At 51.2% G+C, this 17,265-nt stretch overlaps 1 protein-coding gene across 2 annotated transcripts in view; it reads right to left on the reverse strand.

The window, feature by feature from the left end:
• Positions 1-11,611: 11,611 nt before the first annotated feature.
• The window catches only part of N4BP1 (NEDD4 binding protein 1), a 51,339-nt gene continuing 45,685 nt past the window's right edge, over positions 11,612-17,265 (reverse strand). For both annotated transcript variants that reach the window (XM_023245981.2, XM_023245980.2), the window contains one exon: positions 11,612-16,361. In XM_023245981.2, coding sequence (XP_023101749.1) covers positions 16,004-16,361 — 358 coding nt within the window. In that variant the 3' untranslated portion in view covers positions 11,612-16,003. The remainder of the gene's footprint in view (positions 16,362-17,265) is intronic.

Consider the following 17,265-nt stretch of genomic DNA (forward strand, 5'->3'; position numbering starts at 1 on the left):
TACATAAGTGCCTGTGAATTTCCGCCACCCAGAGGCCCCTTGGCGCCAGTTGTCAGCGGTGACTAAGAGCTGCCTATTTCCCTGGAGGCCCTTCTTAAAAAGGGTCGGGCCCTGCACTTCCCAGGTAGCTTTCTGCACCCACCCCACACCTGTCTTTGCAGGGCTGCTTTCTGACCTCCCCAGCTGGGGCTTCAGGGCATCTGCAGCTGGCTTGGGCTTGTGGCCCCAGCAGCCTGGCAGGAGCTGGTGGAGGCAATGAAAGCATGGGAGGCATCAGGGGGCCACAGGGAACCATGCAGTGTGGGCATGGAAGGGGCTGGGCCCTTGTGGGCAGCATAGGACATGGAGGCCCAGAGAGACCAACTTTCAGATGTGTCCATCACTGCACCTATATGATGTCCCTCCCATAGCCCCTCCAGGAGGTGGTGACAGCTGACCATGCACAGGAGTGGGAACTAATGAGACTTGGGGTGGGCACTGACCCAGGACTGGGCACCCATAAGCTGTTCAGCCGCCTACAAAAGGGCTTGGGGCAAAGGACTCTAATCCATGGGGGTGGCATTAGCTAAACCAGTCAGGTTTGGACCAGACTAGAGAAAACAGAGTGACTGGGCTATCAGGAACAAGAGACCAGAGGGGACAGAGAGGCCACCAGAGATCCTGGAGCTGAGGCTGTCCCCCTGCTACTTTAGGCTGCTCTGACCTCAGGTCATAGTGGACCTCAACTGTTCTCTCTCTCCATCACTGTTCCCACCTACCCCATGGCTCCCATCTTGGTCACTTCCTGTCCAAATAGACCCATACGGAGTGGTGTTTTTTTCTTTATAAGTTTTATGGTTTTACATTTAGACCTATGACAATTTTTTATTAAATTTTTAAGTGTTTATTTGTTTTTGAGAGAGACAGAGACAGAGACAGAGTGTGAGCAGGGGAGGGGCAGAGAGAAAGGGAGACACAGAATCCCAAGCAGGTTCTAGGCTTCGAGCAGTCAGTGCAGAGCCCAACATGGGGCTCGGACTCATGAACCGTGAGATCATGACCTGAGCTGAAGTCATATGCTTAGACTGAGCCACCAAGGCACCCCAAGGCCTATGATCATTTTGAGTTAAATGTTGTGTATGGTGTGTGAGGTATAGGTGGCAGCTCATTTTTGGTTTATGGATTTTATTACTTTTCAATGTTGCATCATAAGTTGCCCCAAACATAGTGGCTTAAAACAACACACATTTTATTATCTTATAGTTTCTGTCAGGAGTCTGGGCACAGCTAAGCTGGGCTATCTTTTTAGGGTCTTCCTGGTCTGCAGTCTGGGTGTTTGTTGGGCTGTGTTTTCATCTGAAGGCTCGACCAGAAAGAATCTGCTTCCAGGTTCATTCAAGTTGTTGGTAGGATTCAATTCCTTGCAGCTGGAGTACTGAGGGACCTGGCTTTTTGCTGATCACTTTCAGCAAATAGAGGCCACCCACAGATCCTTGTCACATGGATTTTCCAAATACAACTGCTTATTCCATCAAGTCAGCAGGGAGAGTCTCTGGAGCAGGTGGCTAGCAGTGTAGAGTCTTATACAACCTAACAGTCACAGGAGAAACATCCCATCACTTTGCCATATTCTGTTGGTTAGAAGCAGATCATGTGTCCCACCCACACTCAAGGAGAGAGAGTTATGTGACCAGGAGGTGAGGGTCATGGGAGCCTGTCACACAGACATAACATTTCTGAAAAGAATATCCTTTCTTCATTGAATTGTCTTTGCACTTTTGCAAAAAATCAATGGATTATACATATGTGAAGCCTATTTCTGCACACTCTCTTCTATTACATTGATCTGTATTCTGTCCTTTTCCCAGTACTGTAATGTCCTAATTCTGTATTTTTTATACTAAATCTGGAAATTGGGTAGTGTGAGTCTTTTTTTTTAAGTTTATTTATTTTGAGAGAGACAGACAGAGACACAGAGATGTGCACATGCACAGGGTACATGCAGAAGAGAGAGAGGGAGGGAGAGAATCCCAAGTGGGCTCCACAATGTCAGCACAGAGCCCAATGTGGGGGTTGAACTCACAAACTGTGAAATCATAACCTGAGCTGAAATCAAGAGTCAGATGCCAGGAGTGCCTGGGTGGGTTAGTTGGTTAAGTGTCCGATTTCAGCTCAGGTCATGATTTCATGGTCCGTGGATTTGAGCCCCATGGGTTTGAGCCCCACGTCAGCCTCTGTGCTGACAGCTCAGAGCCTGGAGCCTGCTTCGGATTCTGTGTCTCCCTCTCTTTCTGACCCACCCCCACTCAAGCTCTGTCTCTCTCTATCTCAAAAATAAATAAATATTAAAAAAAAAAAGTCAGACACCTAACTGACTGAGCCATCCAGGCACCCTGGTACTGTGAGTCTTCTAACTTTATTGTTCTTTTTCAAAATTGCTTTTGGATATTCTAGGTCCTTTGCTTTTCTGTATGAATATTATAACCAGGTTGCAAAATTTAAAGCTCCTGCTGGGATTTTGAATTTAAATTGCTTTGAATCTATAGAAGTGATAAAAAAAATTGAATCAGGATTTAAAAACTGATTTGAGTTTGTATTTTAAAAACTCCAGATTTCTAGGTTTTCTTGAAAAGCAAGATGACAGGGCAACACTAGGCCGACAGTCATGCAGGGAGCAATCACCTCCCCTCCCCGCACACGGGCCCTGTGTGCTCAGTGTACCTGAGGTCCCCACCCCCACCATGACTTGGGTGCCCAATGCTGTTCCTCTCCACCATTGCTGTTGCTCACCTGGCTTTTCCTAGACACTTGATTTTGCGATTCCTGTGTCAACTTCTCTCTGCTCTGGCTTTTGGGGCAGGAGGTTCCCACTTCTACCCTTCACCTGGTTAATATCTTCTGATCATTCAGAGCTCAGTTCTGTACTCAGGCCTTCTTGGACCCAAGTGAGGGAGAACATCAGGCATATGATCTTGACACTCCCTGTGCTTCTTCTTCTCAGACCTCGGCCCAGGGGTGAGGTGCCTGTTGGTGTGATTAATTGTTCAATGTCTGCCAGAGAGCTCCATGAGTGCAGGGACAACATCTCTTGGTCATTGCTGTAACTCCAGTGTCTACCACAGTATCAGGGACATAGTAGATGCTCAGTGAATGCTCAAAGAATAAATGAGCCCTTCTCCCAGTCTGTAACTGATGAACCTGTAACCTGCTTCTCATGTCCTCCCTCCCACCTCTTCTCGACCCCACAATCTCCTCCCTTGATGACAGGCTTGTGCAAGTGGCCAAGTAGAACACTAACAAGACAACGGCCTTGGTGGGAAACCCAGGACCAGCTTCCCCGTATGGCCCTTGGGGCTTTGGCTATTTTTTGTTTTCTTTGTTAGTTTAAATTAACTTTTTAAAATTAAGGTATTATTTACATGCATTAAAAAGATCAGATGCTAATTGTTCAGTCAGTGTTTTGACAACTGTATACCCCTATATAACCAGCACTCAAATAAGATGTAGGACATTTTCATCAACCCAGAAAGTTCCCACAAGCCTCTCCCCTTACCCACTGCTTTCTGATTGCTATTCCCATAGAGCAGTTTTGCCTGTTCTAGACCTTCATAGAAATGGAATCATACAGTGTGTACTCATGTCTGGCTCTTTTCACTCATCTGTCTGTGCTGTTGTGTCCGTCTGCACGGTTGGAATAGTGTGGTTTGAGTATCTGCTGAGTAATCCCATTGTGTGAACGCTCCACATTAGTGTATCCATTCACTCTTGGGCACTTGGGTTGGTTCCAGTTTGCTGTTAGGAATAAAGCTGCTGTAAACATTCTTCTACAAGCCTTTTTGTGGGCATATGTGTTCATCTTCTTTGGTAATTACCTAGGAGTGGAATTGCTGGGTCATAGGGTAGATATGTTTCTCACTCTGTAAGAAACTTCTGCTTTGTTTTCTAAGGAAGACTCAGCTTGTTCTCCCTGCTCTTGGCCTCCTCTGCTCTTGATGAGAAAAAGAGGTTCCAGGAATCAGGAGAGGTTGGAGCCAGAAGAGTTTTCAGAGGTCAGCTCTCCACCCCTCATCCTGATATGAGGCTCCAGCCTGGGCCCAGGGAGGGTGGGGTTCATGCAAGGAACCTCTATGAGACCTGAAAGAGCCAGAACTGGGCCTGGTGTCTAGACTCTGGCCTAGTGCTTGCAAGGCAGAGGCACCGTGTTTTCCCAAGAGGAAAAAGTTGCCCCATTTACTTGGGATACAACCTGGCTCTGGCCCTGTTGGTTTGAACTGTATTCCCAAATATCATGTGTAGCAGAATACCTTATCAGAGGCTAACCCTGGCTTTATTCCTCCTTTCCCCCATTTAAGACATCAAAGAGACTCTCTTCAGGTGGTGTGAGAGGGATCAGACACGGAGAGATTGATGGTCTCGGGTGTCCGCTCCCACGCAGACTGTGCTATGGGAGGTGAGGGTCTGCCTTCCTGCCCACAGGGCCTCAGCTAGCACCACCATCCCAGAGTCAGAGATCTCTCAACAAAGACTTCCTACAGACCAAGGGACTCACTCGGCAGCAAAGAAGGAGCAGCAGTGGGCACGTGACCATGGCTGCCACTGTCCTGCCACTTCTGCTCCACCAGAAGCTCCATCGACTCGTAAAAGCACAGGTCAGGTGCCAGCTTGGCAATGTCACCCTGCCAGGATGGGGAGCTGTCCTGTAGGATGTGGTATGCTTCTTAAACCAACAGCTGCTCCACAGGTGGAGGAGACGGGTCTGGGAGCCAAGGGATGGAGGTAGTTACATCCCCGTTTCTTCCAATGAGCCACCTGAGGACTTGGTGCTTCCTGTCCCCACAACTTTCTACTCTTGTACCTGGAGATACTGGCTCCCATGGGAGTGGTGCTGCCATCAGGGACGCAGTAAGAGCCCCACCGACTTCAAGCTAGGGCCTCCATCTGGTCACTTTGGGCTGGGTTACCCCAGAAGATGAGCCACCTAGGCCAGCAGAGGGATGAGATAGTCAGCATGGGTCATGCAAGAATGAGGTAATGAGAACCAGTTATGGCCTCTGGAGGAGCTGCAGCAGTTTGTCCCACCGACCTCCCTTGTAACACCCACCTCCCCCACTCCGACATCAGGACCGCAGAGTTCTGGAGGTGTTGTGCCCACTGGAGTGAACTCAATGTCAGAAGCAGTGGGTGCTGAGAGCTGCTGGAGCTACATTCAAGGGGATGTGGTGGTGCCACAGCCTCGTTCCTGGGCTGGAGTGTCCACCCGTTGATGCAAGTGCTGGCTGATGACCACAGAGGGGATGCCTGTGTGGATGGCTACACTCCATGACTGACTCTTCATGGTGCATGGCTGTCCTCCTATCTCAAGGTGGGACTAACTACTGCATCTCATGCCCCACGGCTTCCTGTGGAGTCAGGTGAAGCCACCTCTGCTGAGACCGTGTCCTTGCTGAGCTTTGTCCCCTGGCCTATCCCACCTCCCTCCCTCTCCTCCTTCTGAGAACCTCCTTCAATAAACCACTGTCCCAAATATCCCTGTGAAGCTTGCTATTAGGCACCTCCTTGGGTTGTCTTGGCCTCACCTGACTCTTGCTCTGGGAGCACTTAGCTGTCACCCCTTGTCATCTCAGTGTCACCTCCCTGGGGCCTTGTCATTGCTTGTGGTGCATCCATCATGCTCAGAGCAGGGACAGCTCTGGTCTCGTGCGGCCCCAGCCAGGTATGGGACTTGGTTCTGGACTCGGAGCTGGGGTAACCTTTGTAACATAGGAGCGTAGTTACTTTGGTTCAGAGAGTCCACTGGTGCGTACTGGGTTTCCCACAGTGCTGGGCACATAGCAGGAGCTCAGGGAAGGTGAGTTGTGATTGTTATAATTCTGTGGTTGCCCCTCCACACCTGGGCCATACACTGGTTGGCGAGGACTGGACTGCTTGATGCAAGCTGGCTCCTCAGATTCTACCTCCTGTAGGGAGGAAGTGGTGATTTTACTTAGTCCTGGTGCAGAGTTTGGAAGTGTGAGCGAGGCCTGAGTGGTTTGGCACATTTTTGCTACAAGCACAGAGAAGCAGGGAAGCTGGGTCTGCTGCAGAAAGAGGCAAATAAGCAAACCCACTGGGGGAAGGAGACAGGAGAGAGGGAGGGGGGCATGTGGTCCGCAGTGACAAAAGTCCACCTCCTGGTTCCAGACCCCACTCCTGAGAAATCTGCTTCTGTTTCAGCAGGTTGAGAGGGCGTCTGTTCTTGCAACCAAGTTTCTGGATAGAAACATATAGGAGAAGTGCAACATTTAGCCCTGCTTACTACCCACGCCCCTCGCCTCCAAGGGAGTAATGGGAGATGCTGGCCAGGAAGGGACCCAGGCTGCCCAGGTGACCAGGGCCACAAGCTCCATGAAGATGGAGACCGTGCTGCCTTGTTCACACTGTGCTCCCTGTGCCCGCCCATGCAAGCCATCTAGGGCTGTTGAGCTGGGGGCAGGGGCTCTCCGGGAGGCTTCTTGGAGGAGTGGGCTGGGAGCTGATGCCTGGACAACCACCTCTCCCAAATCTCAGTATTCATACTTCCATGGGTCTCACAGCCGACCAGTCATCAGCGGTGCAATCACTGACCTTGGTGACCTTGCTGCGGCCACAGCAGAGCTGGGACCAGAACAGGGGTGCCTTTGACTTGAGATGAGTTGGGTTTGGGGTGGCAGGGGCGAGGACTTCCACCTTCATCCCCAATGACAGGCATCCAGAGAGCAGCTGCACGAATCTGGAAGTCAGTTTCTGCTCAGACAGCTGGATGCAATAACTGGGAGAGCACAGGACGGGAGTGCCCACCCTGCACAGAGGGGACGAGGGAAGGCAGGGCACCGAGAAAGACCCCGGAGCCCAGGCCAGCTGGACGGCTAGTCTCACGTGTTCCAACTTTAAAAATATGAAACAGCCTTCCTTTTGCTACCTTTCTCTGGCCCACCAAATGGGCATGTTATCCTGAAAACTGCACACAATTTTTAAAGAAAAGAAAAAAATTTTTCTTGAAAAGCCATGCACAAGTGGTTTTTGTAGATTTGCTTTCCAGGGGTCCCACCTGGGTCCCCTCGTCAGGGGCCAGCTGGTGAAGCCCTGGAGGACATTCTGGAAATGCCAATGGCCATGGGCTCCCTGAATCAGGTATCACCCACAGGGGACCTGCAACCCGGCCTTTCTGCTCTTTCTCTTTTTACGTCCTGGTCTGCCCTGCACAGGAGGAAGAAGGTGAGTGGAACCTTCCTACAGCCTGTTCAAAGTCAAGGCTGTGGTTACCTTGGTGGTGGTGGGGAGGTCTCTGGAGGGCTGAAAATTTCTGTTTCTCCAGCTAGGTACTGGTGATGTGGTGCACTCGGTTCAGTGAGCTGCCTATTTATGATTTGCATATTGTTCTGTACGTCAGCTAGCCCACACTAATTAATACAGGCCTTACCAGATGGAAGCTGATGACAGGTATTGTCTTACAAAATCCAGTTACGATAGGGGAAACTGAGGCTCAGAAGAGTTAAGGAACTCTCTTGAGTGGAGGTAATACATTAAGTCATGATTATGGATAAATCTTTGCTTCCCCAAACCTAACCTGACTTTTCCCCAAAGAGGAACAAATGTGTTTTCCTGATACTGGGGAACTGCATGGAATTCTGGTCCCAGGTGATAGGACTGATTGGTCCCTTGGGTCCTGGCTCAAGTCCAGACCACCACGTCTACAGAGGCCATCTCTGTGGTGGAGGAGAACCTCCTTCCTACCAGCTATCCCCAGTGCCTTCTCAGGGCCAGGAATCTGGGATCAAGGAACCACGTGACTCCAGCAGTCACTCTCCACCATCCCTGCCTCAATGGAACGTTCCTGGGTACATGGTGCTCAGGCTGGTCCTCCATGCCAATGCTCCTGGTCTGGGGCTGCACCTGCATATGTCAGACAACTAGAAAGCACTTTTCCAGGGAGGCAGTAGAGAGAACCAGCGCTGGAATAAGATCTAATACTATCTTGCCTCACCTAATGGCTGATGTTTGTGGGAACCCAGGCCAGCGGCCTCTGTACACACTGTGAATAGTTCTCCCGGGTTGGACAAGTCCTGTCCTTGACAGTGTGTGCTGACCCCTCTGGACTTCCAGGCCTTGTCTGGGCTGTGTTGGACAGTGACTGGGGTATTTGGGGGTATGTGTGATGGGCATCGTGAAGAAACTTGCACGCTCAGTGGGTGCCAGGTGCACCCCTCCCTTCGTTCTCCTTCAAAACTGTCCTGGGATGTAATCAGAGCCAGCTTCTGCCAGCAAGTGGACATACAGCTGGGCTGAGGGTGGGGGAAAATCAAGGTCAGACCCAGAAACAGGAGGGTCCTGCCTTTGTGGTGTCTTGGGTTTGAAAAACACCAAAGGTAAGATGAGGCCTTGAGGAGGAAGAATTACGGGACCTGTGTACAGTGTAAGGGGCACTGACAGGCCTTCAGCACACGTTCATAACATTGGAGCGGGTGGTGTCAGGAAAGGGAAGAACTCTCCCAGGGGTCAGGCTGTTACTTAGGATTTCATCCTGGTTGCAACAACTCTCTGGTGAGGTGTTGGTTTGCAACGAGGGCACACGGGGGCACTTGGGGAATTATGGAACTTCTTATCTCGGTAGTCTGGGGTGTGGCCTGGGCACAAGACTTTTAGAAGCTCTCCCTACAGGTGATTCGAATGTGCAGCCACGGCTGCAAACCACCGGCTCCAGGCATCATCACTTCTATTCAGGTTGAGTAGCCTTGAGGTTGAGTAGCCTTGTGAAGGTCACATAGTAGGAAGTGCCAGAGCAGGCCCCTCGCCCTCAAGGCCAGGGCTGGATCAGAAAGGGGGCCATCTGGGGGTGCGTGGGTGACTCGGTTAAGCATCTGACTTTGGCTCAGGTCAGTGAGTTTGAGCCCTGAGTCGGGGTCTGTGCTGACAGCTCAGAGCCTGGAGCCTGCTTTGGATTCTGTGCCTCTCTCTGTTCCTCCTCCATTCATGCTCTCTCTCAAAAATAGACATTAAAAAACAAACAAACAAAAAAAACAAAAGAAAAGGGACCATCTGGCTGTTCCTTTCCCCCCAGCACTGTGCCCTGCACACAGCAGCCACTCAAGGACCGCTGGTGAACAGGGCAGATGGAGGAATCACACAGGGGTGGGAAGCAGAAGCAGGCAGAGAAGGATGTGGGTGTCAGGGGCTCCTGCTCCACCCCCACCCCATACTGGCTGGGCGGCAGGTCCCTTAGCCCTAGGAGACCTTCGGGGAGGAAGCATGGCTCCCCGCCCATCCTGGAGAGACAGTGGCATGTGCAGGGTTGGCAAGGGGAGGGGCTGGCTAGTGTGGAGAGACTCTGGTCTGGGGAAGGCATGGGAGCCCAGCAGCATCCACAGCTCCTTGCTGGTGACTGACGGAGGGCTTCTTCCTGCGGCCTGTTTTGGTGGATGAAACCCTAGAAGGACACCACAGCCAGACAGGCCGGCAGACAAACGCATTCTCTTCAGGGCGGCCTCCTCTCTGGGAAGGGCAGGGCCTGCTCAGGCTGACCCCAGACTGGGTTTCAGGCTGAGGCCCAGCAGGGCTCCCTGGGGCCCTGGTGGGGATGAGAAGGAAAGCCCAGTGGGAGGGGACAGAGTCCAGTGGGAGGGGCCAATTCAAGATGTCCCGAGGCCCCTGGGCCAGCACTGGCTGTGGGCACCTTTGCCCTGATCCTGGAAAACCCTGCTTGCCAATGACTGTCACCCATCTGGAGCCACAGATGTCAGAGGACAGGAACTGGAGCTGTGAAAAATGCTGCTTTCAAAAACTATCACAGGTCCTTTTATTGACCTGCATCCCCTAAATGAAATGGAAGGTGGGTAGGACGCACACATGAGCTCACTCTGGATAGTGCTGGTCAGCTTTTCCTTTTTAAAACTCTGCTCTCAGCACCCTCCCTCAGGACCAGCGCTGGACATGGGCCCACTGCGCAGGAAGGCGGGAGGCAGAAGCTTCCTTCCACAGCCTCTCTGCTAGGCAGACTGACAATCTTGACCCAGGTCACAGCCTGATTCTGTTCACTGGGTGGGGGCAGGGCGTACCATCTCAAGAGCCATTCTGGCTGCCACATCACCTCTGGGGAAGGTGCAATGGCCTGTTGTTCAAATCCTGAATCCCGGACAAGCTGACCTGGAGAACTGTGAAATCTCTTGCTAGCCCTGTGCTCCAGCTCCCCCCCTCCCCCAGAGGCCCCAGAGGGTCGTGGGGGCCACAAGACAGAACAAGGCATGGTGAGCGCAGGGTCTGCCTTCTCATGCACTCTGTGGCCAGGCACAGTTCTGCCCACTTCCCTCTCTTCCCTCCTCGTGGGGACAGTGGAAGGGTCCTCCTGGGTGCCTTTTAGCAGCAGTGCCCTCTCTAGGTCACAGCTGGGTGTCCATGGCCCTGTGGAGGCTCCAAGGAAGTCCAGTCCACACTCCTAGTGAGTCGGCAGGGACAGGAGAGCATTCAGAATCTGGAAGATGGGCTCTCTGAGCAACTGGAGACAAGCTCTTGGACCTCTCTTAGGAGATGTGGGACAAACTGTAAGGGTGTGAACACTATGGGTGCCCTAGAGGGGTTGCTGCCCATCAGAGCCACAGTCTTAGCAGTCACTGAATGGGGCCGCGTCAGGCGCTGTCCTGGACGCTTCCCGGGTCTGAATACACCTATTCTGCACAATGCCCCTGGGGTAGGAAGCATGATTCCATCACACCTGTTTTACCCAGGGGACATGGAAGGGTACAGGAGGGCCTAACTCTGGACACGCCTAGTCTCTGCCCAGCTGGGGAACTGAGCAAAGAAATTCACGTCAGGGAATTTTTCAGACAGCCTCAAGAGGAAGTGGGGATGCTGAAGAGGAAAAGCAGCAGCAGGAAACAGCCTGCTTGAAGGTGGGGGTGGAGCTCTCTTGGAGGTTGAAGGAAGGGAAAGTTTCAAGTAAGTCAGGACCTGTCAGCCTCTTACCATTTTCTGATGGGGGTGAACACTCCCAAAGTTCACTTTGCACCAGTCTTCGAGATCTTTCTAAAGGTATGAGAAGCCTCTCCCATTTAATCTGGTGAGTGTAGGGGCAGTGGTAACTATTTTACTCAAGACTCTGGACTTTAAGGGCCATAAATCCAACTTGAAATTAAGCAAAGGGAGGTGCATTAGAATAATGGGGCATCTCAACATCTGAGGAAGGGCATGGGTGCCACCAGGCTCCTATGACAACAGGAACCTGACACTCCCGCCCCAGTAATCTTGGGTCTAGGAGAGACAGATTCCCCCATGGCAGGAAGTGGCCTCTAACAGATCTGGGCGTGAAATTCCTTGGATCCACCAGCAGAGGGGAGAAGACCAAGGAGTGGCTTTAACTGGACTCGCTTGGGCCAGGTGTCTGCCCCTGGCCAGGCTGCAGGCAGGAAGTCAGAGCACACTGCTTGGCTCGGCTTGTCCACAGCTCAGCCCTGGACTGCATGGTGTGTTGGGGACTTGAAGGGAAGGGGAAAGCCAGGCAGACACCCCATCTGCAGTAGACCGCAGCATAGTGGTGGGTTCCCGGGTGCAAACGTGGACAATGTGACTTCTTAAGGTTTTATCGGCTGCCAGACACCACAGTCAAGAAGGCAATGTCGTCCAGTTCAGTTGAGCAGACGTTTATTGAGCACCTATTAAGTGCAAGGCACTGTGCTAGGTGCCATGGGAAATACAAAGAGTGAACACAGACGGTCCCTGCCCGCGAGGAGCTCACAGTCTAGAAAGGGAGGTGAGACACAGTACACAATCAGCTGCAATGATACCGGCCAGTGCGGCAGGTGCCAAAAGCGAGACACAAGCGCTGTGGGTCACAGAGTGCCACAGGGTTGTTTCTGGCCAGAAGCACAGGCAAGGGCACAAAGAGAAGGCAGGAGACTGGGTCATTGAGGGGGAAGCCATTTGGGAGAAAGGGCATCTCTAGCAGCGAAAAAGAGGTGCACACAGAGGCAGGAGCCCACAGGGAACTGAGGAAACGTGTGTGGGCTGCAGTGAGCATCTGGGGAAGGGCTATTCAAAGTGGGCAGTCACACGTGGCCATGAGGACAGCACGGATACTACGCTCAGGGAGGGCTGAGCTTGGTGCTCTGGCGAAGAGGCACTGAAGATCACTGAATAGGATGGTTTGTGACCAGCAATGCATTTCTGGAAGATAAATCTGGGAGCACGCTGGCGTCTGGGAGGGTGGGGTGGGCTGACTGATCAGGGGCTGCCTGAGAGCATGAGAGAATGACTGGTGGGCACTGGCAGGACAAGGACAAGGTGGATGAGGGAACGCTGTGGCAGGGTGGGGTGGGAAGGGACAGCAAGGAACAGAAGCAGGCTGAGGGTCTGGGGAGTGAGTCTGAGGATGTCACAGGGTTTCCAGTCATGCTAAAAACGCATTTCTGAATGGCAGGCCTAGAGGTGGGACTGGAAGTCACTGCCCAGAGGGGACATGTGGAGGCAGGGAAGTTAGGGAGGGCGGAAGGAAGCTAGAGTTAATGACCATTAAGGGTGAGTACAGTTTCTCACAATGTGGTCCCTGGACAGCCTGTGTGGGAAACACCCAAGGAGCTTGCTGATGTCTCCAATTTCTGGGCTTTACTCCAGGGCCACTGAATAAAGAGCCCTGGGGGTTGTGCCTAGTAATCCGCATTTTTAGCAAGAGCCGCCCTCCCCATCACAAGTCCATGGCTGGTCTGAAGTTTGACTACCTGTCAAGAAAGAAAAGGGTCTCGAGGACTGGCCTTTAGGTAAAAGAATAGAAAAGAATGAGGAACATTTGGGAGGGAAATCTCAGAAAAGGAGGAAAGTAAGGGCCACAATGTCAAGTATTCTGGTCACTGAGGGTGGACACGAAGATTAAGTATTGAGAAAAGGCCTCTAATTCGGCAATTACTGGTCCCTGATGACTTCTCCTAGACTATTTCAGGCAGTGGGTGGGATGAAGGTCAAGTTTGCAAATAAGGAAGTGAAGAGTGGGAAGGTGAGGGAGAGCAGCAATGCATGGAGAGGATTCTTAGGGGAAATCGGGTGATTTTACTACAGGAGCCAAGCTGTAATAATGGAGAATGATGGGGAGGTAGATAATGAAGAAACAAATGGCAGGAGTCAGTGACTGACCAAACAGACCACAGTGAGGAGAGGAGAGGGACATGGGAAGGAAGGACAGGGGAGGACCTGGGAGTGCTGGTGGACAGCTGGAAGCTGAGGGAGAATGGTGCCAAGGCCCAAATTCAGGGGGCCCTGTGCCTGGGGCATCTCCTGTGGTGGGGGAGGGTGCTAGGAGCAATCACAGAGAGCACAGCTTTCTCTGTGACTCATACTCTACATGTGCCACGACAAACCTAAGCAAGACCCCATCCCTCCTCTCAGAGACCAAAAGCTGCAACAGGCCTGAGTCCCCAGCAACACCTCCACACCATAGCTGAGTCTGCCAGACAAAGCTGACCTGTCATCCGGGATGGCGGAGACGCCTTCCCACTGTTTTCTAGCCAGCAGCCTACTGGGTCTCAAACACAGGGTACTTGACAGAAAGGTCAAACAAGGCTTTCTTCTCCCAGAGCGGGGAGCCGGGGCCTGGGAAGAATGCAGGCCTGGGAATCATCCCGCATCACCATCTACTTATCCTCTGACCCCGGACAACCTCTCTGAGCACCAGATGCCAGTGTACCAAATAAGGTGCATCCTTGCCAGGCCACCTCCTTCATGGGAATGCCGGGAAATACAGGACGCAGAGGCACCACACTCTGTAACCCCCTGAGGAGTTACAAAATGATGATGCATTGCTGACACTGCCAAGGTGGCTCAAAAATCCACTGCTGGGGGCAGACCATCAAGAAACATTTGAGTAGCATCAACACTGAGCTTAATATTAAGAGAAGGCTGAAGGACTTTTTTTAATGGTCTGAAAATTGAGTTTTTAAATACTAAATTTAACTAAGGCTGATGATTTTCAGAAAGAACTGTGACTTATGTTTGATGTTGTAATTTATCAAAGGAAGTAATTAACCCACTTAGTCTCCTGCATCCTTCCTTCCCACGCCCAGAAAGAGGAAAGGGGCAGGTAGAGCCCTCAGAAACAATACTGAGAATACAGAGGCTTACATGATACAAAGCTCAAAGGTCAAGTCACGTCTAGAGCCTAGGAAACTCTGGAACCCCAAGCCTAGCCAGCCCCACCCGGCATCAGTGGAGGCTTAGTCCCCTTTCAGGAAGACCTCTGTGGCTAAGCCTCAGCCATCAAGGCTTACCCCCGGGTCCTTTTCTGAACATTAGAGAAATATTGGATTGGCAACACTGTCAGACCAAACCTCAACCCAGAAGGTCAGAGTAACTACGAGACAGCCCTAGCCCTCACACGTCTGCCACACTTTTACAAACCACCAGTTCTGAAGATGAGGCACAAGGGCTGTGACTGAGTCACTTCCTGGCCACCTCAAGTCTCCATCCACAACTGGGTGGGTGACTCTGGCAACCTGCCCCCAAAAGGCAGTGGACAACCAGTTCCTCGTCAGGAAGCATCTTAAAGGCATCGGGGAGAAAACATGAATGAAGTGTAAGTCCAGCCACCTGGAGGACTCTGGATTCATCCCTGGAGGGATACAGAGGTCAAACACACCTGGAGGGAGCCTCCTGGGGAGTCACCAGCTCTGCTCATGGCCAAAAAAGTCCCTTCACTATGAAAACCAAACCAGCACTGAGTCCTCAGCAGCTGTTTCTGGGGGCTGGGAGAGACGTGACCCACAGGGCAGATAAAAAACTGACCGTGAGCAGCCTGGGAAGAGAACAGGTATAAAATACAAAGCCCTTTGAAAGTCCAGAGAACAGTAAAGATGTTAAGAATAATTATCCAGGAAAAGAACTTCACTGACACAGAATTTGAACAACACTGAAAACACAATACTAAGATACCAATTCTGAGATAGACTCACTCACAGGAAGGGCAGCTTAGAAGAACACGAAAAAGACAAACACAGGAAAAATAAATAAGGGACTCTGAGCCCTCATGGCAGCTACTAATGCTATTTATTGGCTTAGGGTCATTCTTGAGAATAGAAAACCACTTTTGGCAAAGCTGTATAAACTTTACATGGGTTGTATCTCCCATGATGTGGACACAAAATTACTGTAACGATGGGGCTCTTTGTTAAATTTCTTCACATCCCACTATTATTTTCAGAGGCTAAGACATGACTTCTAGAGTCAGGTCAGGTATAGCGAGGCCTCAGCGTGGTGAGCATGTCAGAGCACTGGACAAGGAGTCTGGTCCCTGCCCAGCTGCTCTACGGCTGTGGACCTGGGCATGTGCAGACATGAGCACACTGAGCCTCAGTTCCCTCTTCTTCAGGGTGGGAGGGGAAGTAGGGTGGGATTACATGAGTTCTGAAGTTTCTTCTTGCCCTGACATTCTGGGAGTCTAACTGTGCCCTGGTCATTAACAATGGCTAGGCACAGGTGCCATCTAGTGGCACCACCTGCCCACTCTCACAAATGGCTCCAACAAAAGACCCACAGGAGCAAACCCAACTCCTACGACTCTAATTCCAGGGGTGAGGGCAGAGGAGACCGGGAGGGATGAGCACACTTCATGTTAGTGGACGTTACATAGTCATCTCAAGAAAATATACTTTAAGAGGTCTTGCTTTCCCTAAGAAAGCAACTCTTTTTTTTTTTTTTTATTTAGAAAGGCTACTCATATCCATTTGTCAATATTTTCAGCTTTAAGGAAAATAGTTTAAAAAACATAAAAATGTAAATACACTCAAGAGTAACTGCTATTAAACAGTTCTGAACAGGCAGAAAATGTACTTTCCTTTTACAGAAAATGTTAAATCTGTAATAGCAGCATAATTTATATATAGAAAAAGCTGGTTTTGAAAACCCAGATTTTTTTATACACAAAACATCTGTTTTCTTTTCTATATACTACAATAGCATTTCCACTGGGAAATCGGTCTCTTCACATTATGTCGCTTCCTGCTGCCACTTGCAGACACTAGCTCGAGTGTGGCCTTCAGTCCAACACCATGGCAGACAGTGCGTTCAGGTCTTTCATGTATGGGTGGGCCACCAATATCTGGTCGATTTTCAGTCTCTGCTCGGAGTCAGGGAAGATCTTCAGAAGGGCTTCCCTCAGCTCGCTGGTTTCTGCAGGAGACCTCTGTGCTGGCATGGGCACGTTCTGCTGCATACTGGGAAGGTTCGACAGAACTGGGAAGCGGGGCTGCTGAGGGAGCCAGTGGCTAGGTGGGGCACCCTGAATCCGGGCTGGAGGCTGGTGGCTGGTGCTGGCTGCCTGGGCCCCAGGGACTCTGAAGCTGGCGTCAAATATGCCCACATTTGGCAAGGCATTGAGCAGGGGCTGCATATCTCTGTGAATGGAATGAGTCTGGTGAGTCAGGCTGTAAGATAAATGAGAGACCTGCTGCTGACCTTGAGGCCGTGCTGCTCCATGACTTCTGAAGGCAAGCTGCCTACAGAGGGGTCCACAGGGATGACAACCACACCATCTCCAGACCAGTCATGATGGGAAATGACAGCTCATCATGAGCTACACCACCCTCCTAGGTTTGCAGCTGCAAGAATGGACCCCAGCCAACTGTTGGCTCTAAGCCAGGATGTGCCAGAATCACCTGAGAGCTTTCAAAAGACACAGACAACAGGGTCTTACTCTTCTGGAGACTAATTCTGTGTGGGGCCCTGGTTGATAGGGATTAGAAAAAGGGACTCCTTTGGGCAGAAGCAGCCACTACGGATACCTGTTGCCCCCCCTCTCCGCCCTCACCAGTCTGGGCGAGGTGTCGGTGCCCACAACCTATACACTCATGGGTATGTGTGAGTGTGTGTAAAGGGCATCTGTCTTTTTAAAGAAGTTTCCCAGGTGACTTGGGCTTGCAGCTGAGAAATGGGGCTGGCCGAACACTTTTTCCAATTTCAAAAGCTCAACTAACTTCAAAAGTTAGTTCCTTGGTGAGTGGAGTTATTATTAACTCCTCACTCAATTTGTTAACACATTGTAAAGAGTGATTAAGTGCACGGGCAGGGCAGACCCTGCTGCCAGGCTGCTGAGGTGAAGAAGGAGCCAGAGAACTCTCCTTCCCATTAAGCCTGACCCGCAGGCCTTGATGCTTGCACACAGGTGCCAGATCTTAAATGCCCAGTGGAGATGCACTGACACCCAGCAGATGTTAAAATGGCTGCCATTCTCTGAGCGTAGGCAGAGAAGCAGAACCTTTGGGAACTAAGCCCTCATTCTATGTAATAAAACCCAAAGGC

The sequence above is a fragment of the Felis catus genome, chromosome E2 (genome assembly GCF_018350175.1).
Source record: "Felis catus isolate Fca126 chromosome E2, F.catus_Fca126_mat1.0, whole genome shotgun sequence".
NCBI lineage: Eukaryota > Metazoa > Chordata > Mammalia > Carnivora > Felidae > Felis > Felis catus.